The 25,329-nt window shown below is 40.7% G+C and overlaps 1 protein-coding gene across 6 annotated transcripts in view; it reads left to right on the top strand.

The window, feature by feature from the left end:
* The first annotated feature begins 361 nt into the window (after window positions 1-361).
* GATB (glutamyl-tRNA amidotransferase subunit B) overlaps window positions 362-25,329 on the top strand; it is a 45,157-nt gene continuing 20,189 nt past the window's right edge. Inside the window, exons 1-5 of one of the 6 annotated variants that reach the window (XM_075500494.1) lie at window positions 362-583; window positions 2,697-2,847; window positions 16,199-16,312; window positions 19,410-19,608; window positions 20,591-20,713. In XM_075500494.1, the coding sequence (XP_075356609.1) occupies window positions 441-583; window positions 2,697-2,847; window positions 16,199-16,312; window positions 19,410-19,608; window positions 20,591-20,713 (730 nt within the window). In that variant the 5' untranslated portion in view covers window positions 362-440. Of the gene's footprint in view, window positions 584-1,010; window positions 1,343-2,696; window positions 2,848-16,198; window positions 16,313-19,409; window positions 19,609-20,590; window positions 20,714-25,329 lie in introns of those variants that run through there. The other 5 variants (XR_012775542.1, XM_075500493.1, XM_075500490.1 and 2 more) reach the window with 5 other exon arrangements.

Raw genomic sequence — 25,329 nt, forward strand, 5'->3', positions numbered from 1 at the left:
TGAGCCACGAAGCCCGGAGATGCGTATCCACAGTAAAGTGAGGGACAAAAGCCCCACATTCACCACAAGCTGAGCGGAGCCAGTCTTTACTCAACCCCTGGTGAAGGCGAGGAGGCGTGTCCCTGTAGCTGGCTCCCCACCCCTACCCTGAGGAGCAGCAGAACCTTCCAGGGACCCTTCACCTCGTCAGAGCCTCCTGCGCCATAACTCTCGACAGCACCGCCCACCCACCGCGACCCCCTCCTCAGGTGGCGCGCGGGGGCACGCCCCGCCCCTCCCCCGAAGTGCCGGGCTGTGCGGGGAGGGCGGAGCCGAGGCGAGGGGCTTGGCGGGAGTTGTAGTCCGTCCCCCCAACGCGCCGCTCCGCGCAGCCATCCCCCGCGCCGGACTACATTTCCCAGGGGGCGCTACGGGAGCCTCTCAGCAGCGACCAAGGCAAAATGGCGGCGGCGGCTCGGGGGTGCGGTGGGGTCTGGCGCCGGGCGTGGCAGCGCGGCGCCGGGGGTCCCGCCCCCGCCCCCCGCGGGCAGCGGGCCGTCGCCTGTAACGCGAGAGGCGGGGCGGTGCCGGAGGGAAAGAGCGGGTACGGTGCCGGGACGGTGCGGGGAGAGGGGCCGGTGGAGGTGGTTCTCCGCCGGGCATCCCGCCCTCAGGGCGTAGCCGCAGGGTGGGGGCTGGGCCCGGGCCCGGTTTCGGGCCGCCGGGTTGGGCACGAGAGCAACGGCTGCGGGAGCTGGGCGGCGCCGGCGTGTCGGGTCCTGGAGGTGCAGCTACTGTGTCACAAGCAGATCGCAAGGTGGTAGCAGCAGGGCCCGCCTTAAATACCATCTTCTGAGCGGTGTCAGGCAGATGATGGCTTGCTGTACTTGCTGATGGCTGGCAGCACCCTCTCAGCACGCATTTATCTTACGCAACCCCCAAAACCCCCCCTTTTGGGGGGTTTTGTCTTCGCAGGAGGGCTGTTGTTCCTCTGACAGTTTAGCTGTGTTAAGATTCCCACACAATGCAAGCAAATCAGAAAGCATTAGTATTCACATGTTCGGAGCATAAACAGCAAGGGATGCACCAATTTCGCGAAGCCTTTTTTAAAGGGTTATTCTGCTCCAAAGGAAGCTTTCTCTTCCAGTGGAGAAACGTGAAACTTTGCCAGTGTGCCTGGAACGGAGCATTTCATTCCTGCTGCAACTGAAAGTTACAGCCTGTACAAGCTTTCACGTTCTCTGGTGAGATTCAGGTTTCTCTCTGCACAACTGATCAGCTAAGTGAAGTTATGCGGACACCGGCAGAAGTATGCTGCTGATTCTTTAGAGGCACAAATAAACATAAACCTTAAACAAACATGGTAAGGAACTCCAGGTTTCTCATCAGTGTTGTTGGTAGGACTCGAGGACTGACTGATGCACATACCTTTTTATCTGAGTGTAAGCCAACACACTGATTAAGTGAAGCCTGATGTAATTTTTAATGCCATGATGTGATGGGGATGCATTTCTAAAGAACGCAGGAAACAATGAAATAAATTGGCCTCCAAAATTAAAAAAAACCCAACTTTTTTTTTTCTAAACCTCGATGTATTTTTATGAATAGTTGAAAATACCAAAGAAAATACTGTTTAAGTAAAAGAAAATGTATTAGCTCCTTTAAACATCTGAACCTTAATCCGTTATGATAATATTCTTCTTCCTAAAGCAGCAATATAAGTGGCGTCTGCATCACTAGTTTGGTGTTTGTAGGGATGTCCTCAGCTGAGCGCAGACAGAACTAAAATCTTGGCAATGTGTTATGTTCACCTTTGGAAGGAACACTGTACTTGATATATTTGTTTGATGTTTTTCCATAGCTCGCTTATCTCCTATAGCTATCTGGGTACTTATACTGCTGAAGTATTCTGCCATTGAAATGTGATTTCATCACTGAAATATTATTTGTGCCACTTCATTTGTACAAGGCCAGATAATTACTTACAGAAACTGTCAAGCAATTCATACTGTAAAGGTGACCTTTTTCTCTTGTCCATAAAAAGGTTATGGATGTGAGAATTGCAATTACTTTTTAGATGATATGGAGAAACTTTATTCTGTGGGGTATGTTCAGAGAGCAGTAGCTCTCTAGTTGAAATGGTGATTTCTCTATTACCAGATTACTAATATTTATGCTAATATGCTACTAACATTGCTCTGGAGAGCCACCTTTCCCAGCATGCAAATGACTAGCTGACAAAGAATACATAATTTATTATGCCACCTGTCTGTTGGAGATTTATCAAACTACCTGAGAAGTAATTGATATTTATGATGATTTTCTGATTTTCACGAGGTACCAAATTAGGGTTCATCCAGCATGCAAGTTTGCCTCATTAATTTCTCTCAGATTTCTCATGTAAGGAAAAGTTTAAAGTTTCAGACCATTACATTTATTTTTTACAGCATTGTTTTCTCTATATAATGAAGACACTTTGCCATAGTCGCCTCCGTATATATTATCAATTAGTCTCAGTTCTCCAGTATTGCAGCACAACTTTTGCCATGACATTGTAGATGTATTTACAACATCATTTACAATTTTTTTACAATTACAATTTAATTTTTGTTAAAAGAATAAATGAGAAGTTCTTAATTCTTGTATTTGTACATGTTTATAGGGTTTAATGTCATCTATATTTAAATGGTATTTCCCTTCTCCGCTTTCCTTTTCAGTCTTGCTCCATGGGTACCAGTTGTGGGTCTGGAAATTCATGCACAGATCAGTTCCAACTCAAAACTTTTCTCTGGTTCCCAAGTCCAGTTTGCAGCACCTCCTAACTCTTTGGTATCTTTCTTCGATGCTTCTTTACCAGGAACTTTACCAGTAAGTTATGCTTCAACTTAATTTATGTCAGGATTAATATCAGACAGCTTTGAGTATGTTTCTAATATTTTCTTCTTCCCAGGATTTGACTATAGAACTACTTTTACATATTTTTCTATTTTCTGGTTGGTTGATAACATGAGATGCCTCGTACTGTTTCTTTTCACTTTACTCACTCCCTAGTTATCACTACAGGTACTTGATATCCTCTGCAAAGGAAAAAAATAAGGAGTGTCTCTTCAACATATTGAATGAATCGTGGTATTTCTCTGAGGCCAGAGTGGGTGTATTTGGTTAGTATGCCGCACAGGAAATTCCTTAAATATGAGAGATACTTAAAATCCTATGAGAGAAGAACATCTTAGATTTCCGAGTGGCCATTTGATGTTACTTTGCCATACGTTTGTTTATGTAGCTGTCATTTGCCATTTGGAATGTCTCACTATGGAGGTACTTTGCTTCCTAAGTAGAAAGTCTCTTGATTTAGGAAAGTGTCAACTATTCCTATTTCTAGAGCAAAACAATTCTTTAAAAAAAAAAAAAAAGTAATCTGTGTGAGACATTGTGGACTAGTAAGTCAGAATAGCTAGCTAGTACTTAGCAATGAGATTTATTAGTGACAACGTAATAAATTTTTGAAGTCACAGCTTAATTATAACTTTGTGATGGCTATGACTACTGCTGTAGAATTCGCTGGGAATCTAACAAGTTTAATGTAAAAATAATAGTTAAAAAAGTATAACATAAGCTCTTACTATACAGTGAAAATAAATATTGAATAGACTTAGCATTGCCTCAAGCAACAAGCATGTGGAGACTATAGTGGGGTCAAATAATTTAATGCAAAACTGTTTCACTGAATATATTTATTAGAGTGGAGGTTTGAATTCCAGTTGCAGATATATTTTTTAATCTGTTAGAAGCTTTTCATCACCTTAATACACCCTTAAATAATATTCTGAAATTGAGAATTAACTTATGGCTGGATTTCTAGGGTCTCAATATATGTTGTGTGATCCTTAAGAAGAGAAATGAGTTGATACATTCATTCTGTATTTGCAAAGGTATTGAAACCTAAGGAAGTGAAGTTTAGATGCTGATAAAATTTGGACTTCACTCTGGTCTCAGTGGCAATTCAGGGCTGAGTTTCAGATCTAACTATATGGAAATTTTGAAAACTTTCCAGAGAGAATGGGAATCTTATGCAATCGTTTGGTTTTAGAAGAATCTAGTTAAACACGGAAAATGAGTTCCTTTCATTTGAGGGCAGGCCTAGGTTAGGGAGTTAATAGTCACAAAATTTAAAAGGGTTCAAGATTTTGGTTTTCGACCTTCTACTTAACGTTCTGTTAATACACGTAAATCCTGGTAAGTGGTCTAATGCTTATCTTCAGTCAAGTAGAAAAACTGTACTTGAATGAACAAAACCGAGTATTTATGAAGAGTGTAATTTTTATGTATGTTGCTGTTTATCTGGGTTGGGGTTTTTTTTTTAGCTTTTTCCTCTGTTGAAGTGCTTTACAAATGAGGCTTGGTATGACCTTTGTGAGAAAACCCCAGTATGTGTGGGCTATGGCAGAGAATATAACTGCACCTGAGAAGCAGAAAGCAGGATGGTTAGGTTAATTTAAAAGTAATGATGCTATGTTAACTTCTACCAGCTGCTTTTGTCTATACAAAGAGAAGAAAGTTTTTTCTCACTGTAGTACTGGTGAAAATAGAATTGAAAGTGAATGTTACAAAATACATGTTCTTGCATGTTAGAATGTGATACAAAATCCAGTCAGTAGTCATAGCTTTATTTTCCCATTGTACTTGCTGCACAGGAATTAGTGTTAGAGACCAGTGTTTGTTCTGGAATCAAACAGCTGGGCTTATTTTCTTGAAATAATTATATGTGTTTGTATATGGCAATAATTTCTGAAGTAGAATTGGATTTTGAAAGATGGAAGGTAGTTTTTGAAAATTTCCAAGTATTTCTTAAAAAAAAAACCAAAAAACAAAACAACATTTTAACAAATGTTAAGATTATTGCCTAATAAATCTCTTTAGAAGGTAAATATTTGGCCTTTCCTTTTGACTCTGTTTTGTTGAGAAACAAAAAAAAGAGGAACAAAGTTTTAATGCAGTAGTTGTGCTGTCCATAGCAGAGAATAACTGCTGTTATAAACTGAGAACTATAGGGGCAGTGTTCAATGTCACAGGGATTTAAATTTACTGTGGGACCATGAGATGTTTGTGATAGACAACCATGCTAGTATTTGCTGCTTCACAACAAGACCAGAAAGAATGGTGCTCAAGGGAGCTTTTCTGGTTGCTATACATTTCTGGATCACTAATGAGTGTGGGCATGAGCCTTTGCTATGCTCTGCCCAGGAGAGGGGAAACTAGAAGAATATGCTTAGCCCTCCTCCATCTTCTCTCTTTATATTTTATTCCTGTACTGTAATACAGATTATTTTATGCTTCTGCTGCAAGTAGACCTGAGGAGGACCATCATAGTGTTAGTGTCATGGCCGTTTCACTATGCTGCTCTCATAATGTGTCTCTGAGAGACAGCTGCAGGCAAGAATAGCTATGCAGGTGCACTCCTGTTTGGCACAAGACAGAAAAAATGATGTGGCAAAACTTTGATTAAAAAAGTAGATTTAGAAGTAGTGAGACTGGACGGCATATCCCATGCTACTCTGCACACTTTTTGTGTCCTGTGGTGATGGAGCCCCTCACCGCTAGACCAGATAGCATCTTACTCAAGTTACTGTAAGGATCTCCTTTCTTTGGGATTACATATGACTATATACATTGCATTTCATGTAATGAAATGTGCAGAGGCCTTTTTTTTTCAGCTGGTGAATGGACTTCACAATGATCTTAGCTTGGTGTCTTTAGAGGACGTGTTATAAAGAAAGTTTTATGCTGCACAGGATGGCATATAGTGCGTCATACCTGCAGATTGATCTAAAATTCTTCTGAGGATCCATAAAGGTGGTTGCACTCCCCGTCTGATTTATCCTCTTTGAAAATTCCAAGACTCTTTATAAAGGTTTATAAAGATAAGACTGAGCTCACAGAAAGAGAATCCACGATTATCTATTCTTGTGATTGAGGTGGCTGACTAAAGGTTAATTATAGCTCAGCCACAGAAATAAGATGGTAGATTTAGTAGCTAAAAGCTGAAACCTTTTTGTCTGTGCTTACAGTCTTTGTTGCTAATCACACAAAAAGATGCACATTTCACGTTTGTCTCCTGCATGACTAAAGTGAAAGCCTGATCCTATTTCTTTGTCAGCAGGTGTACTAAGAAATAATCTAGGATTTACATAACCAAGGTTTAAGTTAATAAGATTTGAATGAATGTTAGCCCTACAGTCTTAAGTATTTTGAAATTTTTGACACCTTCTCATGCATTTGAATTTCATTCTCTTCACAGTGTGAACAGCATCTGTTTTATCTTTTTTTAAGTTAGAGTTTTCAGAAATAGTTGGTAATGATCAAGCTCTCTTCTAATGAAGAAAAGATAAATACCTTCTGACCTCACAAAACAGAGTAAGATGTGTTGAACATTGCTGTAGGATATCATGTGAGATGCATGATTTTATCTGAATATACAGTTTTTTCCTGCTCCACTGGACATCCTTGAGGGCTTGACAACTCACTCATTGCTGGTATCCTGTACTGAGATTTTCATATCCTCTTGTTTTAAACGCCTTTAGTTTTCCGTCTGTAAATAGTGTTAGAAGGAAGCATTTGGGTCTTACTGTATCTTCTCTCAGCTGTATAATGACAGTTGGGCAACCAGATATGCCTTTTCGTGGAAGAAAGCAGGGCTAGAACACCTATAGCCCTTGTTCCTTCTGGTATTGCACCACTGGCAACTTAAACTCCAAACTTTGGCTTCTCCAAAGCTGAGGAATGTCACTGCAACACTGCACAGTACCAGAGAGCATGTGTATCATGCTGTTGCCTTCCTCACTCTGCAGTGCTGCGCTGTTGAGATGGCTGCCCAGGGACGTGACAGGGTTAATACCCAGTTTGGGGATGGAGAGGGTGCTTTAGTTCTCCTTCCTATATTGACACTGCATCCATCCTTAGGAGTGACAGATACCCAGTGTTTTTCCAGATGTTTTGGGTGATTATCAGACTTTATGATGAATTTTAGATGTTATTAATATATAGAATTTACCTGATGCATTTGCTTTCAAAGGTATTGAGAGGTTTGTGTGAGATTTTGGTGGACCTGTCTGTCAGCTATGCATATTGGAACAGAAACGTCATTTGAGACCAAAATTTATACGTTACAGCTTGAAACTAGACTTTTTGATATCCTGTGCCTGTTAAATCTGGTGATTGCAACAGCTGCTTTACCAACTTGTGATTTCAGTTTTGTTTTGACATTCCTGCTAGCATGCATATGAATTTACTCCCTTCTTGTACTACTTCGCTTTGAAAAACACCTGCTTCTTAGCTTGACTTCTGATAACTACATTTTTAATTGCGCGCACCTTTCTTGGGGAACTGGACAATCTTCTGATCTTTGTATACATGTTGTTTTAGCTTCCATTATATAAACTTTCTTCTTTTCTTTGAAACCACTGATGCCTAGGTTGTTCTATCCATGAGCTCTCCTCTCAGAATAAATTAGTGGCAGTACCTGAAGGAAAAAGTGAGTTCATGCTTGTTTTAAACCATTTACTTATGTCTAGGTTCACTTTAACTGCTTGTTACTTCTTTCAGTAAAACTGTAATAATTGTACTTAGGGGAAAAAAGGAGATATTTTCTTAGAAATTGATGGTACCTTTCTGTTGCAGCCATTTCCTGATAATATTGGGGTTTGCGACATGCATTGTATTGTCAGTGGTTAACAGTCTTTTGTTGCTCACACACTCCCAGCTTGCTGGACTTGCAGTGCCAGTAAGTATCTAAAAAGAAAATCCCGCATAATTTAGAAAAAAACTAGGGGAGTGAAATAGGTTTTCAAACCATTGCTCCCTGAGAATGCCTGTGCAGTTCATAGACCCTTACATTTCTGAGTGCATGATGGATTAAAGCCTGCCTACATAATTTCAAGCTGTTAATCAGTTCAACGCTGTTCTACTGGCCAGGAGAGGTCTTCGAAAGATGAGGGAGGCCTGCTTCAGGCGACTTTCAGGGCTGGGTTATGGTGGGGGTTGTTCCTCATTCTATTTCTTTATCTTTGCTAGGATCATTCACAGCCCCAGGGTTACCTGTGGAACTAGTCTCCTTCACTGGGGTCTGAGAAGTGTTATACTTCTTCAGTTACTGCAGCTGCTTAGCTCAACTTCATTTCATACTTAAGTGTAAATGCCATTTTTCTGGAGACGCCTCTGCTTTTATGCTTTGAAGTGTTTGGTGACATTTGTTGCTCTTCTCTCAAGCTTTGAAGGAGTCCCCTATAAGGTTTTCTCTTGCTTTTTGCTAGGTCTCATTTATTTGTGAGAAGTTCTGACACTCATTCTGGGTGTTTTAATCTTTTTGTCAAAGCTAACAATTCCTGTAGGGCTTTGTCTCCTTAGCACCTCAGTAACTTGCTACCTATTGAGCTCTCTTTCTTTTTGTTCTTGTTGGCTTTCCTGTTCATCCTTAACAGGTCCCTCTGGCTGATGTAAACTTGCCAGTTAGAACGCATTGAGTTGATAAAACATCTTGCTATCACCTGTTTCAGCAGATCCTTCAATGCATCACTGATGTTATCTATGTATTTTCTCTTATCTGCTTTTGTGTTGTTTTTTTATTGCTTTACCTTTTGCTTTATACAGATATTTTTCTACTTCTTAGTGGGGAGCAGGAGTTCGCAGTATCTTGTTTCCTTTCTTTCACACAGTTCTGTTACTGCAGTTATTGTGCCATCTTTGATACTTTTGGACAGCACAACCATTACATGACAGCTAGACAGATCAGTGTCCCCTCTTTCTGAATTCAGTCTGAAATTGCTGCTGAAATGCACATTAGCTTTTTGCCGTAGTTTTTCTCAGTGGGCTGGGAATTTCTTTATTAAGTTCGAACCATGAGTGGATTTTTGGGACAAATTTCTATTACTTCTCTTATCAGTCACTGTATATTCTCTGGCATCCTGAAGTGTTTGGTTTAATTTTCTCTCAGTATGTAGGCAAACAGTCTGGTTCCAGGTGACTCTCTTTGAGGAAATCCAAGGTAGTATATTGTATATATGTGTATGAAAGCAGCACTCTGTTAAGCAAAAGTTTCTGTAACGATCTTGGTTCTACCAATTTCTTGGCATTTTAACTTTGCAAACTGACACCTTGCTGCTTCGTTGTTCTTCTTAATGTTTTTTTCTTTGAAGAGTTTTTTTGTTGAAAGGTATTTAGGAAACGTCCAACAGTGATGACAGATAATTGTAGACTGGGTCTTTGTTCTCTTCATGGTTAGCTGTCTTGGGTGTAATGTTGCATAACTGTCAGGTTTATATATTTTGTTTGAAACTTACCTTGGTGCAATTAGGCTGCAATTGATTTCTGGGGTAAAATTAATTTCTTTCTTTGTGTTCTCTCTAATTATCAGCCATCTTGCCACCTTAAATATATTATGACTATGTATTTGATTTTAGGAGGATTACGTAAGCTTCTGCAACTGGTATTTATTAGTTACATGTGCAGATTTTGCCACTGCAACTATTGTTTTCTATACAGAAATGCTAGTTTTGCAATTTCACTGCCAAGTTCAGCCAGATTTCCCTCAAAAAATTTTAGGTTTGTAGAGGTTTTTGTGAATCTATTAGCAAGCACATGAAGAGGAAATTAGCGATTAAGTCTCTTCTCCCCACTGAGGTCAGCTTTATTTGGGCTGCTGCTATTCAGATATTTGTGACACTTTATACTCAATTTGGGATGTTTGATAAAATGGGGAGAATATGGGGGAATCATGGAGGAGAGCGTTGCGGTCACTGCTTAGGTAAAACAAACTAGGGCAATTATTTATAGGAAATTAGTCTTCGTTGGTTCTGCTGTTCCAGAACAACTTTGTTAAAAACAAAGAATTTTAGTTTGCTTTCTTAATAGCTTTTTTGCAAGACTTGTTGCATTATGTTGCCTATTGTTTTCCTGAATTAGTATGTTCTTGTCTCTGTGTGTGATAGACCACTTCTGGTTTACTCTCAATTTGTATGTTGTGCTCTCTTAAGAGAGCACAGGTCAGCCTGGAGGGAAAGATGGCTAACTCTTTGGGGAGCAAATAAGCATGTTTCAGGAGACGGCAAATGGAGGAAAAAGGGATGAGGGAGTCAGAGCAAAGGGCTGGGAGTCTTTAGTATGGGCTCTCAGACAGACAAAGATTGGAGCAGAGGGCAGATAGCCAAGACTTAGAAATGACAGCAAATGACAGTCAATGTGTGTCAAAGGTCAGAATTTGTTACAAGTCAGAAAACCACAGAGCTGGCCCCCACCAAGCCTACAAGCAAAGGACCATCTGCAAGGATAAACAGAGCAGGGGTTGGTTTATAAACTCTATTCTGTCCTAAGCGCTCTGAATTTTCTCTATTTAACAAGTTAAACAATCCAGGTTATATTGAAGAAGGAGGATATTACTCATGTTTAAAAGCCTTTTTTAGCTTTTTTTGTGGAGCTCAGTGTAGGAAAAAAGGTCTGAGAAGGTCCACCTCAAAGCTCTGGTTGACTTTGGATTTGATCACATTCTGTAACTTAAGTTTTAGCCATTGCTCGGTCCCCTACCTTTAGAAGCAGTGAAGTGTTTTCACTGGATCTTCCTGTATTTAACTTGTCCTGGATCAGATAGCATTAGCGCAATGGTTTAAGTTTCAACTGGCATAACAGAGGGAGCATCCTTATGACAGGTCAAAAAAAGCCATGTGGCAGACCCAGAAGACTGCTGTCAACAGGAAGGGAATGGATGTTAGAGAGCTACTGGACTTCTTGACGGGAACACCACATAAACACAACGTTTGATTATGAATATCGTGAACCATTGTATCGCCATTGCGTTGTTCTGTCTTCCCTGTGGGTTCTCCTGCTTGGAACCAGTTCTGCATGGTAGAAGTTTATTTGGCTTTAGCCACTGATGATGGGATCTGAGACACGAAGATCACTGGTTTGGGGCAATGCCACTGGATTGGCTGCTTCCCTGCCACCCCAGAAAACAGATTTATTCCATTGAGACCACTGAGCGCTACCCGCGCAGTAGTCCGAATGGATTTTTCCTTCTGTGATTTTTTAGCAACCCCTGCCTCAAAGGGCTGAGAAACCCAGAAGTCAGTCAGTATTTACATATCTTTGTATCTGGTGATACCTTTCTGTTTTTCTTACTCTCAGGGGTCAGCATTTCTCCCTGCTGCTGCTGAATTTTTCTGGTCGTCACTGACACTGGAAGATGCTTCCTCCAATTCTAAACCTTGTGATATGAGCTCTCAGGCTAGCTCTTCAGCTTCAAGAGAGTGTGCCCTCTTATTCTTTGAGTACGCATAAAGTAGCATATTTGGGAGCTGGGTACTTCTTAAAATGTCAGAGTTGCCTGGTTTTAAGATATGACTTGATGCTGCATCACCACAAGCCAACTTTGCCACCAGACAAGGTTAGGAATAATAATATGTTTTGTATAGCAGCATATATCTTCGGTAGCAGACTGCAGAAAGATAACTACAAAATATATTAAGGTATATTTAATGCCCTCCCCCTCCCCCTGCCTTTGCTGCTTCAGCTTCTCAGTTGCCATTTTGTTCTCTTTTCTTAAGCTGGAATCTCTTTCTATTAATCTAAGTTCTCAATTTAAAATGTCTGGTGCTTCCTCCCCTACTGTCTTGCCCCTTTCCTTAGGGATAAGAACATAATGCTCATATTAGGGCAGGAAATATGCTGTGAAGTAGATGCTGGACTGAAATGCAGAAGACCCTAAACTGAAGCTGGCTTTCTTTTTAAATTTTCCCAGCAGTTAGAGACCTCAGGTTTTGGAACATGTGGGCTCTTTGCAGACCAAACAAGTGGCAAGGTTGGGTTGTTTTTTTAAATTTTTACTGTATGCTTAGAGGGATAGGGTCTGACTGTAGACCTTTTGAAATAAATGGGTCATTTGGAAAATGGTTAGCTCTTCATTTATTGTAATGCACATTCTGTACATGCATAGCTACAAGACAGTTACGCCCTTCTGTGTGTGTGGGAGGATGCCAAGGAAGAATGCTGCATTGAAGTACTCATCTGCAGTGTCAGACTGAACAGTCACAATTACATTTGGACTAAGTGGATAAAAGAGTAGTTCATTTTGAAGTTTAACTTATGATTGCACTTCAAAGAACCATATATTGGAGCAAGTTGGTACTTTCAGCACAGAAAGAATAGTAAGACTGGATATATCCATTAGTGGAAGCAAATAAAAATCAGAGTGATATGCAATGTGAGTACTGGGAAATAGGATTAGATATATCTGTTGAGGTTTCTAAAGATTACTGCCTGGTCTACAGAGAGCTGGCTAAGTACATTGCACTACTGCCTTCTTCCAGCTGTTATTTTGAATGAAAAGAAGCTAAAATTAAATGTTTCTTAGATAAACAGTCCTGTAGTTAACCTGATTAATGCTGATTTCTTCATGATTATAAATAGGAATGAAGGTCTTAAGATAGCCAATTAATATGAAATCTACTTTATTAAAATGTGTGACCTAGAATAAAAAACTTAAAATTTCCGAGGAATTATTTTGATTTTACTGTGTTTAATACAAGGAATACTTTGTTCCATAACTTAGGCTTCCTGGGTGCCACTGTTATGGCAAAGATTACTTTTTTTTTTTTTAAAGGTAGCAAAAAAAACCTTCTTCCCAGAGAGAGATCTAGATGATTCTTCTCCCCCCCCCCCTTATCCTATATAATACTCATTAGAAAAACAAGAAGCTGCATACCTACTTTCTTTAAAATGTGAAAATGATCATTTACTAAATATAGAAACATATATCTTCACCTAAAAGGAGGCCAGCTTTCTTTAATGTATTAATATAAGGAATAAACCTGCTGTTAAAGAAAAAAATGTTTAAAGATTGCTTTTGGTGGGAATTTATGTAGTTGAAGGTATTGTGTACAGTTTTGTATAGCTATTGAAGAGTCTTGTATTTAAAACCAAGGTCTTGACTAAACTGACTTTGCAAATAAAGATTATTTTAAAATTCATAAAAGGAGTCTTTCCGCTTGTGAACTAGATGTAAAGAATAGACGAGTATCAGAAAAAGAGAGATCTTGGTTGGATTGTTCTTTCATTCCTTTAGCGCTCAGTTACCATGGTGCTCTAGCAGGATAGCGTAGCTACAAGGGAAATGGTGCTGGTGTTGTGATGCCATTGTAAAGGTTTTTCATGAGTTTCCAATACAAACAATTTACATTTCCTTTTGCGATAGCTCTCTAGGAATTTCTTTAAATAAATACCAGGAGAGATGCTTCCATTTTAGAAGACCAGGAATATTTAAGAAGGCTTTATAGGCTCTTGTGTTTTGTCCCTAGCTATTGCAGGAACTACATAGCTTTCTTTCAAGGCCAGCACTTTGCTAACATACCAGACTAGCAGCTTGTCAGTTCAAGCCAGTAATTTAAATCTTTGGTGCTAGTCAAAGCTGTCAACTTAATAACAGCTTACTGCATAAACAAGCTTGGGGGACTTATTCTAGGTCATTAGTATGGAAAGTTTCACATACTGAATTGATGTTTATCACTGCAGATTATTTGAAAAGCTAGGCTTGTTTGAAGGAAAAGTAGTAGTTTGCTTAAACAACTCTGCTTTATGTGTGCAGCCTTGATCACTGGAATGGGTAGTAGTAGTCACTTCAGAAATGGAACAATATTAAACAGATAAGTTTTGATTTTTGAGGAAGTAGAGGGTCATCTGATTTTTTTTTTTTTTTTTTTTTTAGAGTCAGACAGGGCAGAGGAAGCAGATTGGCGTGGTAGACATCTCAGTATGGCATAGTGGGAAAGATCTGCTTTGCAATGCCTTCTATCGCCACAGAGGTCAGTAAAGAAGTAGCACAGGAAGTGGTACTAGTGAATGAGTAACGGTGCATATACAATGATTTGGCTAGTATGACCCAGTACGCTGAGGACACATACACATTACAGTCACCTAAATGCTTAGTAATACTACATAGAAAATAATCAATTCTTCACATTTTTATGCCAGTTTTTCCCCAGAGCCACCAAAATAGTTCATCAGCAGTAGTGCAAAAGTTTCTCAGTGGTGTAAGTAGTATGTATGTGGGAATTATTTCCTTCACCTCAAAACAGTGTTATCCCATAGGGCGATGAGTAAGGTACACTCTACCTTGTTTGAAGCAAAAGTTGAAGAGCAAGTGGTCAAAGGCAGTAGTTGTAGTGTAATCATTAGCTAAACTGCACATGTTGGAAGAATGTGCTATGAGGCTCTAACTGACTGTGACTCAGGAGTTGGGTTTTGTCTTATTCTCCGATTACAGTCACAACCCCTGCACCATCAGGAAATGTAGCAAGACACCAGTTCACTACTTTGGTGCAGTAATTTTTTTGAGTCTGCCTAGTCCTTATGGAGCCTTAATGGTTTCTGGTGTCCAGTTGTTAAAGGGCTGACTGTCATGGTCCTTCCTAATTTGTAAAGCTGAACAGGATCATGCTATAAGGCTTTAATAGGAGGAAATTTTGCCTGTGTATTTAGAAATACTATGATATTTTAAACATTGAACAATTTGACTGCACTGTTACAAGCTTCCTTAAACAGTAAAAAAAAGTATCTGTACTGTCTGGAAGCATTTAATTGTTGAAAACAGGAGCATCTACTATATAATGAACTGCAGCTGTGATACTAAAATAATATTTTGTAGTTACCAATTTTACTTTAGATTACAGTCAGGACTAATTGCATTCATTTTGCTGCGGATCAGTATTTCGAAGGGAAATTGTTCTGCCTTTTTTCTCATTTAAAATTTGCTTTATATATCTTTTAAATTTTTTAATAAATAAAATATGCCCAAACAGATGTTGTGTTCTAGTTAGCCATATATAGCTTCTCTAAAGATCTGAAGGTTCCCTCATTAAATGTCTTAAATGTTTAATTTCTTGTCTGCATAAGCAATTTTTAAGTTTCTGTTACATGAAGAGTTTCTCATATTTTCTCTTATTATTTTGATTTTTGAAATATTAGACAAGTAAAGCAAAGAGATTCCTTTTCCAGCTGAAGACATGGGGTGATGGGAAATGTACAGCTGCTTAATCTGTTTTCAGAAATCAGGCTGTAGAATATAAAAAGTAAATACTGTCAGAAACATGGAAGATAATATTATTTAAACCTTTTATGTTCTGGTCAATGCAGATGAAGTCATGTAGATTCTTTTACATAATGTGCCCCTTTAATGATCCTGCTGGAAATTGACTTCTTAGCAGCTGTACAGTGCAGAATAAGATGGATAAAGTTCTGTTCCTGTTTCAAAATACTGTAAGTGTGAGCATATGAGTTGTAGTAAGACAAATTCAGTCTTTTTTTCTTTTCAGTTTTATCCATTTGATGTTAGTTAAACCAACTGTTAAATTAAGGAGAGCACATTTGAAAAAAACATAACTTTGAAACATTGCTTTTTAGTACTTTTTGGAGTGGAATTTTCTTTCTCCTCTGGATATTGACCCTGCTGAGGAGATAGAAGGATGTAGCACTGAGAGTGATGGGTCCATAGTGAGAAACCGCATTTAACTCCTTCATTTCTTCATGAAGGCCTTGCTGGGTCTTCAGATCATGTGGCATTCTGCAAGAACCTTAATCCCGTGGGTTACCTGGGTACTGGAAATGCATGTATACTTGTAGCTATGGGATTGGTTGATGTCTCTTTGGTTCTGTTTTAGCAAAGCATGTAAGTGTGCTTAATTTCATCCTGGTTAAGCAGAGCATTGGCATCTATATGTAGGTAACTCATGAGTTCACTGTGGTTCTGTGGTTACAGGTGTTCTGAAGTGTTTTACTGAAATGGCACTGCAGTCCCTAATGCAAATCCCCTGTGTTTCCAGTTCCCAGTATGAGTTGACAGCTTGTTACGAGTCAATTATCATTTGCTATGATTTGTCTTTTGAGTCTTCGAGGGTGCAAGAGTACTGGGATGTTTGCAAAAGTAGCAAGCCAGAGCAGTGCACACCTCCTTATGTGGCATGTCAAAATGACTGAATGACTTGTTTTTTCATCTTAAAGCTTTGCAGATTTGTGGCTACCACAACTTTAATGATGAATAAGTACTACCCACACAAGGAAAGAGGTATAATGGTGGCTGAAGGCAAGCAAAATTGAATATATGCTCCATATAAGGCAATGTGTGGGAGACATTTGTTACATACTGAGTATCTGAGCAAAACCACGTGTCATGTTTCCTTAGGTTCTCAACAGGAGATGTGTAGAAGCAGCAGTGATGACAGGCCTGGCACTCAACTGCAGCATAAACAAGAAGTCCTTGTTTGACAGAAAACACTATTTCTATGCAGATCTTCCAGTAAGTATGCAGTATAGCTGGTCCCTTTATGAGTATAGGAAAGGACAAGTCTGGAGTACGGATGGCAATAGGGGATGAGTGAAGAGATGCTTTTTGTGTTTTCAGTCAGTGTTCTGCTCATCCCAACAGGATGCTGCGCTGTGCCCTGATGAATAGACAGCTGTACCCTGGTGCTCACTGATTGAGTATGATTGCTCTGATTGCTGACTCCTTGCTTAGCTGCACAATTTCAGTAGCTTGATGTAATTGAATTGGGAGCTGGAGCTGCTTTGCCCCTCAAGTTCTCCATTCCTGGTGTTCAGTACTAATTGTCTGTTAGGGTAAAAGCAGTCTGATAATAGTTCTTCATTTAAAGTGAATGTATAGCAAACACAGGTTCCAGTGGTATAAACATAATAGTGTCTTTTTAATGTGTGCTTAGGGACCTAAAAATACTTAATTTCCCTTTAAAACTTTCTCAGTCAGTAGTTCCAATAAATTAAAAAAAAAATCAAACTGAGAAACTGAGTCTTTGCAGTATGGTTTGTTGGTAGCTTTCATATTTGGTAGAAGATGTCACTGGAAGTCAAGTGCATTTTGCTGCATTTGATATGGCTGTAGAAATATTGAAATAATTTAAGAACCTGACTTCTGCCATTGCAACAAGATGCAGCAGTGTTTGAGCCTTTTTTTCTATTTTAATGAAATTAAACCTTTCTGATTTTAAACATGTTTGGGTTTTTTCTGTCAGCTTATTCTGAATAGTCAGTTTAACATTAACCTGTCAAAGGGAGGACACTATTTTTACTTCCTCTGATTTTGGGGTGAAGATCTGATGACTGCGTTAAAAGAAAAAAAATCTGTTTCTATTTTATCTGAGAAAGATCAGGCATGTTAGCTTATCCTCTCTTTAGATGAGGTGTTCTGGACATCCAGAGGAGCAGAGTGTGGGAGATTTCTTTGGTCCCAAATTAATGTGTAGAGGTGCTGTATTATTAACCAAACTACTTTCTCTCCCACTCTTTTATTCGGGCATTGGAAATATTTTGAAGTTACACAAAACATATTCAAATACAATTGCTTCTCACCTTAGAAGGAGAATTATGTTATAGTTGTCCACTGGAGACCTGGATCTCAGAAGACATTTCTGTTTTCTTCTAGGTTGGGAACTTGTTGCTCTTCTGTGAAGTTGATGTAATTACTGATTTGGTTTCTGGGGATAACTTTGCTAATATTTGTGAGCCATTAAGAGGCCCTTTTGTTGTGAGCTACTGGGAATGCGAAACACAAACTTATCAGTTTGAATTGGCAATACTTTTTTTTTTCACTTGTAAAACTATCTTAAAGCCCATTTCCAGACCTGAAGGAGAAAAAAGTGAAATAGCAGGAAATAAACATGACTTTCAAAATTCCTTTACACATCATAAAGAAACACCAAAAACATCACAGACTTGTTTGCAAGCCAACTTTGGTGCTTCTGCTGTTAAACTGGAAACAATCTCTCATATTTTTGTGATGTCTGCTGCTATCAGTCTACTGCATAGAAGCTATATGGAGGAATGTTGTCATAGGAAAGAAACTGCAACCATGTGTTTAGAGGAGAAGTGGAAGAAGGTGTGTACAGCACCAAGTGGGCTGCCGTTATCTTCAGACATGAGTTACAGGATCCTCTGGTCAGATAAGCATGCAAATTTGGTCAAGGAGATGCTGACACATTTTATTAGCTTGAAACATGTAATTCTACCTTTCTACTGTCTGACTTCTGCAGTTTAAGCACTGGTAATAAACTGCCCGAGCTGCATTTCATAGTGAAATGGTCTAGTCAGGAACCCTGTAATAAGATGCAGAGTTTAGGCTAATGAGCTGTATAGAACAGATAAAATAAATCCAGCTCTTAGGGTCGTTTGACAATGGGGTTATTGTTACTCCTGAAAATGGGGCTTTGGATGGGAAATGGGATTCATGTTATTTATTGTCACTCACTATTTCAGGCTTTAAAAAAATCATTTTAATGAGAAGTTTTAGGAGATGGCAAGAGCTGTGTGATCAGCATAGGCTGCACAGAGTCAGTTATTTTATTTTTCTTACAGTGATTATGGCTAGAAGGTCATGCACTTCATTGCATATATAAATTGAGCTGTTCACAGGGCCAGACCATTGTTCTCCGTTCCAATGCACTGTCACCATCTCTGCATTTCAGAGTAAGCTTGTCCTCCCTCTGAAATATGCAAATGGTCCTCCCAATTCATTAAAATCTGCCAGGCTTTTTTTTTTTTAATTCTCACCAGTGGGGGCATGAGCAGGCTAGAAAGGAGGAAGAGATGGGGACCCTGCCTCAACAGAGTGATTGATTCACTTCTATATTTTTACATCATTGCAGTTACTCCAGTACCTTGTCACTGGCAGCCCCTTTTCTGGCTAGCAGTTTCCCCTTTGAGTGGAGTCCCAGGCATGAAGTGGCATTTATCAGCTCTGTGCCTTATGTGAGGTTGCAGTGCCTAGCTTTTAAATTCCTACATTAATGAAATTGAGCTTTCTCATTTTCTTGATTTCCACCCCCCCTTCCCTCTTCCTCTCCTCCCCTCTAATGAGTAAAGTTCCAAACAGGCAGAGAGGGTTATTCAGCCTGACGGGAGGATGAGTGATAGTCCCAGCTTGGGGATGGAGGTACGGTAACTGGCTTCAGACAAGATTTAACATGATCACGGAACCACAGGCGTGGAAGAACCTCTTCTAGTCCATTTCCTGCCCCAAGGCAGTATCAATGAAATTTATGTCGTCCTTGGCAAGTGGTTATGCAGTTGATTATTGATTATTTCTGCATTAGTATAGTATCTTATACTTGCCTGTATTGAGGAGTGCTCTTATTTTTTCCAGCCCTTCAGCTTCTCACAGTTATGTTGAATTCTAGACCCATCTTCTAGCTCGCTTTCTTTCCAGCTAAGCAAAATAACTTCTGAATTTACATGTGCATGTGTTCTATCCTCTTATATAGGTCATTATGGAAGATGTTGCATTTTCTGTTTTGTTCTTAGTCTACAATATTTGCACTTGGCCATGCTGCTGCTTTCTGAAAAGTGAATGTTTTGTTTGAGTATAAATCTAATTTTGTTGACAGGCTGGCTATCAAATCACTCAGCAAAGAGTTCCTATTGCAGTGAATGGAAGTCTGTCATACAGTCTCTGCATAGACAACAAAATGAGCCAGATGGTGACCAAAACTGTGAGGATTAAACAAATTCAGTTGGAGCAAGACAGTGGAAAGAGTCTCCATGATGACACAAGGAGCCAGACTCTCGTTGACTTGAATAGGGCTGGTAGGCTTGGATTATTTTCCTATTTTTCTCCTTTCTGTGTCAGATGAGTCTTTAAAGGTAAATGAGTGACAGGGAGCAGGTGAAAAATAAAAACAGCCTGATGTCTCTCTCCTAGAAAATAAAAATTCATCAAAATGACCATTACACTTGAAGCAGGGGAATACTTGAATTTTTTAATGGCCAGTGTACCCTTCCCATTGCTGTTGGTTGATGGCAATTGGCAATAGCAAGTTAGAAATCTGTTGGCTCCAGTTTGCTCAAAACTGTATGTGTCAGTCACACACAGCCGCTCAGCTATTTAAGCTCTTGCCACTGTATGTGTGTTAAAAAAAATCAAATATCACAGACCTAGTGAATCAAGTTTGTGTATAGAAGGAGCAGTTGGAATTTGTCAGTGCATGAGTCAGACATTTCTTTTAACTATTAGCTTTGAAAAAATGTGGATTTTCTCTTTAAACTTTGAAATTTTAAATTGAGTGAACCAAATTAGCACACAACATGGGCAGCAACCTGGATGGCCTAGCCTAACTGGAACACAGTGCTCCAGTGTCCATTGAAGTTAAGGGCTATGGCTGCTCATATTCTTTGAAAGCTGGATCCTGAAGTTAAAACTAGGCTACATCTGTTTACAGTTCTGTATGTTCCAAAATTAGTTTGAGATAAATAAATTTGAATCTGGAATCGGGTTGGCTTTAAATGGGAGTTCTCCTAGAGAAAGGCAGGAGAGGAATGTGTCCTTCTGATCTGCATGTTATCAAAGGGTGCAGGATTGTCTGTGGCTTGTCTGTTCCTTTAAAAAAATAGGAGGAAAAGTTTTTATGGCAATCTGCAGCCAGGCCCATAGTGACAGTTACTAAATAATACATGGGGGTTTATTTTTTTCAAAAAAAGCCCAAGTGCTTTCATGTGTTTAGCCAGTTGCACTCTAATATGCCAAGATCAAAAGCTATTGTTGAAAATCTCCTGTCTCTTTCCCTGATAGGAGTCGGCCTCATGGAGGTTGTCATGGAGCCTGATATGTGCTGTGGGGAAGAAGCAGCTGCAGCAGTCAGAGAGCTTCAGCTTATTCTTCAAACACTTGGGAGCAGCCAGGCAGTCATGGCAGGTACAGAAGGGGGAAGGGCACGTTCCCTTGTCACTAGTAATTCTCTGCATTTGCAGAAGTTTTGCAGCTTCTGGTTATTTTGCTCTGTAGTTGCTTATAACACATAGCCTTTTCTAGCTGTTGTTTTTACAATCCTGAGAGCCTGTCCTAATGTCTGCTATGCTTCAGGTGTTCTTATGGGCCTGCCTTCATCTGCAGAGCTTTGCAGTGCTAGGTTTTATATTGCCTCACACAATAATTTTACAGGATAAACCTAGGCAGGAAGGAATGTCCCCAGGGCTCTTGTGGTGTTTCTCCCTGTCTGTCCTCATCTTGCTTGGCACAGCAGCACAGCACAGAAGATATGTAGTAAGGATTAGTTGTAGAATATGGAAGTTACGGGACAAAGTAGTTGTGCTGGTTTTGGCTAGGATACAGTTAATTTTCTTCATAGTAGCTAGTATGGGGCTGTGTTTTGGATTTGTGCTGGAAACAGTGTTGATAATACAGGGATGTTTTAGTTCCTGCTGAGCAGTGCTTCCACAGAGTCAAGGCCTTTTCTGCTTCTCACCCCACCCCACCTGCGAGGAGGCTGGGGGTGCATAAGGAGTTGGGAGGGGACACGGCTGGGACAGCTGACCCCAACTGACCAAAGGGATATCCCATACCATATGGTGTCATGCTCAGCATATAGAGCTGGGGGGAGAAGAAGGAAGGGGGGGACGTTAGGAGTGATGGCGTTTGTCTTCCCCAGTAACTGTTACGCGTGATGGAGGCCTGCTTTCCTGGAGATGGCTGAACACCTGCCTGCCGATGGCAAGTAGTGAATGAATTCCTTGTTTTGCTTTGCTTGTGTGCGTGGCTTTTGCTTTACCTGTTAAACTGTCTTTACCTCAACCCACGAGTTCTCTCACTTTTACCCTTCCGATTCTCTCCCCCATCCCACTGGGGGGGAGTGAGCAAGTGGCTGTGTGGGGCTTAGTTGCTGGCTGGGGTTAAACCATGACAGTCCTTTTTGGCGCCCAACGTGGGGCCTCTTCAGCACATGTCACCTCCTCCTCCGGTGATGCTCCAAAATCTTTGCCTTCTGGCCAGTCCATAATAACTTCCAAGATCCCTGGGCAACTGGGGTTTCCTGTTCGGGCCCGTTGTGTAATTGATGCGACCCACTTACTCCACATAGCATCAGTTGCTTGATGTGTAGAGGGGACCCTCCCTTTGAACATCCAGCCCAGCACCGGCAGTCAGGGTGCCAAGAGGAGCTGGGCTTCAGTGCCAACCACTTCCGAAGCAGCTCGAACCCCTTCATGTGCTGCCAATATCTCTTTTTCAGTTGGAGTATAGCAGGCCTCAGATCCTCTGTATCCCCGACTCCAAAACCCTAGGGGTTGACCTCAAGTCTCCCCTGATGCTTTCTTCCAGAGGCTCCAGGTAGGGCCATTCTCCCCAGCTGTGGTGTAGAGCACATTTTTTACATCTTGTCCTGCCTGGAATGGCCCAAGGGCTACTGCATGAACTATTTCCCATTTAATTTGTTCAAAGGCTTGTCCTTGCTCAGGGCCTCATTTGAAATCGTTCTTCTGAGTCACTTGACAGAGAGGGCTTACAATCAGGCTGTAATTTGGAATATGCATTCTCCAAAACCCACAACACCTAAGAAAGCTTGTGTTTCCTTTTTGCTAGTTGGTGGAGATATAGCTGCTATCTTGTTGATGACATCCGTTGGAATCTGACGACGTCCATCTTGCCATTTTATTCCTAAAAACTGGATCTCCTGTGTGGGTCCCTTGACCTTACTTTGTTTTATGGCAAAACCGGCTTTCAGAAGGATTTGGACTATTTTCTTCCCTTTCTCAAAAACTACTTCTGCTGTGTTGCCCCATACAATGATGTCATCAATGTATTGCAGGTGTTCTGGAGCTTCACCCTGTTCCAGTGCCGTCTGGATCAGTCCATGGCAAATGGTAGGGCTGTGTTTCCAGCCCGGGGGCAGTCGGTTCCAGGTGTACTGGATGCCCCTCCAAGTGAAAGCAAACTGTGGTCTGCAGTCTGCTGCCAAAGGGATTGAGAAGAACGCATTAGCGATATCAGTTGTGGCATACCGCTTGGCTGCCTTTGACTCCAGTTCGTATTGAAGTTCTAGCATGTCCGGCATGGCAGCACTCAGCAGCAATGCCCTGGCCATCTGCCAGCCCAGGCACATCTCCATTGCTGTTATCAAAGTGTTCCCAGGCACAGTAGAGTCAGATGATCAGCAGTACAGCAAGCAGCGAAAGCAAAATAGAGCCATTAATGAGCACTAGGCTCTAATATACAGTAAGGCAAGCAAGCCCCATGGCAAGCACAGGAGCCTGTCAATTAATAGCTAAAAAACAGTAACAGCTATAAATTCGATGTAGCACATTCCAATCAAATCTGTCGTTATCTCGAACCCTTCGAGCCCCATGTTAGGCACCAAAAAGGACTGTTGTGGTTTAACCCCAGTCGGCAACTAAGCCCCACACAGCCACTTGCTCACTCCCCCCCAGTGCAAAGGGGGAAAGAATTGGAAGGGTAAAAGTGAGAGAGAAAACTCGTGGGTTGAGATAAAGACGGTTTAATAGGTAAAGCAAAAGCCATGCAAGCAAAGCAAAGCAAGGAATTCATTCACTCCTTCCCATGGGCAGGCAGGTGTTCAGCCATCTCCAGAAAAGCAGGACTCCATCATGCTGCATGGATCATCTTCTAAGTTGTGTGCCAGGTCTCAGCTAGTTATAAAATGGATGTAGGCAGTAAATTTGTGCTAGTGTCATGGGTGAGATGGAGTAAACAACAGTGCATAGCAGATATGGTTGCCAGGGTTAATTTGAGAACCAATGAGATTGTGGCTTTTACCCTACTTGAATATTTCACACACTCACTCTGTCCCTCCCTCCCCTCCAGCATTATCTTCATTAGGTCTCAACTTCTCTTCCCACTAGGGAGATCACTGCTGGTCTGGGGAGGTGGGCCAGAAAATTGTGTTGGTTCATGCTGTGCAGCAGGCTTGCAGATACCAGTCTCAGGTGTTAGAGGCCAAGGTCCCTAGGCATTCCCTGGCATTTGGCTCCATGCGTGTCTCTGATCTTTGGGGTCCTCCCCCACCTCCAGGATCTCCCTAGCCAAGATCACTACTATCTTTCTGAGACCACTTGCTCTTTTGGGAACCCCTGCTTTTGGCACCAGTTCTTCTTTCTGGAACCCTAAGGCCCCAATTTTCGCAAGAGGTGATGTGCAGAAGCACAGTGTGCGATCAGCCTCCTAACTGGTGATTCTGTCTCATGTCTCTCTATTAATTGGAGGATTCAGGTCATGCCATTTTTGCTCAGTCCTAATGTTATCAAAATTTACAACCAGCCCATGGTTACAGCTGGCAAATAGCAGGCTTCTGCTTGAGACTTTAAAAGTAAAGTTTTGGGCATTCATCCCCTCCACACATACACCAAATTATCAGCTGCCTATTAGTGTTCACAATGTAAGCTATATTTTTGCTGGTGGCAGTTGGCCTCACTGTTCTGGCAACAAATTCAGGCCATAGTATAATGGATGCATCTCCTAGAGAACTGAGTCAAAGTGGTGCATGTATCACCCAGTAAATGGGATCCAATAAATGTCGGCTAGTGATGCAAATCTAATTTAATGTAGGGGGAAATAATAATTGCTAAACATTACATATGTCTCTGAATCTTTTCTCACACTAGTGTTACACATGTCAAATGGGGAACAGTTGTTAATATTAAGCAGCCACTTGCATGCTTCTTCAAAGGCCTTCGTGGACACACATATATACCATCATTTATCACTACTGAATTTGGCCCTAAGATTGCCATTGGAATTGTACTATGATATCTTTTATTGCAGTGAGATTTCTGACTTTAGAGGAGAATTCCAGTGTTGGGAATATTTTTCCTCCAGTATGGTTGGCTTTAAAAGTATTTTGATTTTTTCTTCAAGGTGGTGTTTTTAAGGGCTTTCTACTGTGGTTTTCCCTCATCATAATTACTTGCTTTCAAATAAAGGCTTTACATTCTCATATTTTACCTTCATTCTACTTGTGCGTTCAGTGCAGACAAGTGCCCAGTTTTATCAGGTGTTATTTCATTAACAACAAGCAGATGAAAATATGATTTCATTGCAAAGTGAAAGAAAAAGAAGCTGGCCTTAAAGTTGGCTTACAGGAAAAAAGCTTTTTTAAGAACATTTGGGGCCTGGCTCTCCCTTCACTTATGCCTGATTAACTTCATTGTCTTGTCACATTGACACCTGCATCCAAGTAGAAGCTGGTCATGTCTCAAAATGAAGCAAGGGCAGGACAAGACTATTCCTCCTTTGGAACAAGTACTCATTTCACACCAAAGAGGGAGCACATGCAAAACACTTCTCTTGAAAGAGATGTTGGGTCATTCCAGCACCTTTGTCCTTCATTTGCATGTCTGGCAAGACTCTATGAAGACAGAGGAAATTAGTGCGCTATCATTCAGCCTACTTTTACGAAGTGTACCAAGGCCTCTCTAGTCAATTTACATCTATTGACCGGAATGGATTCTGAAGCTTTAGACATCTTCATAGGTTTAACTCTGAGCTATTTTGCACTCTCTTTAATAATGCTACTGTATCTA

The sequence above is a fragment of the Mycteria americana genome, chromosome 4, assembly GCF_035582795.1.
Source record: "Mycteria americana isolate JAX WOST 10 ecotype Jacksonville Zoo and Gardens chromosome 4, USCA_MyAme_1.0, whole genome shotgun sequence".
Classification (NCBI taxonomy): domain Eukaryota; kingdom Metazoa; phylum Chordata; class Aves; order Ciconiiformes; family Ciconiidae; genus Mycteria; species Mycteria americana.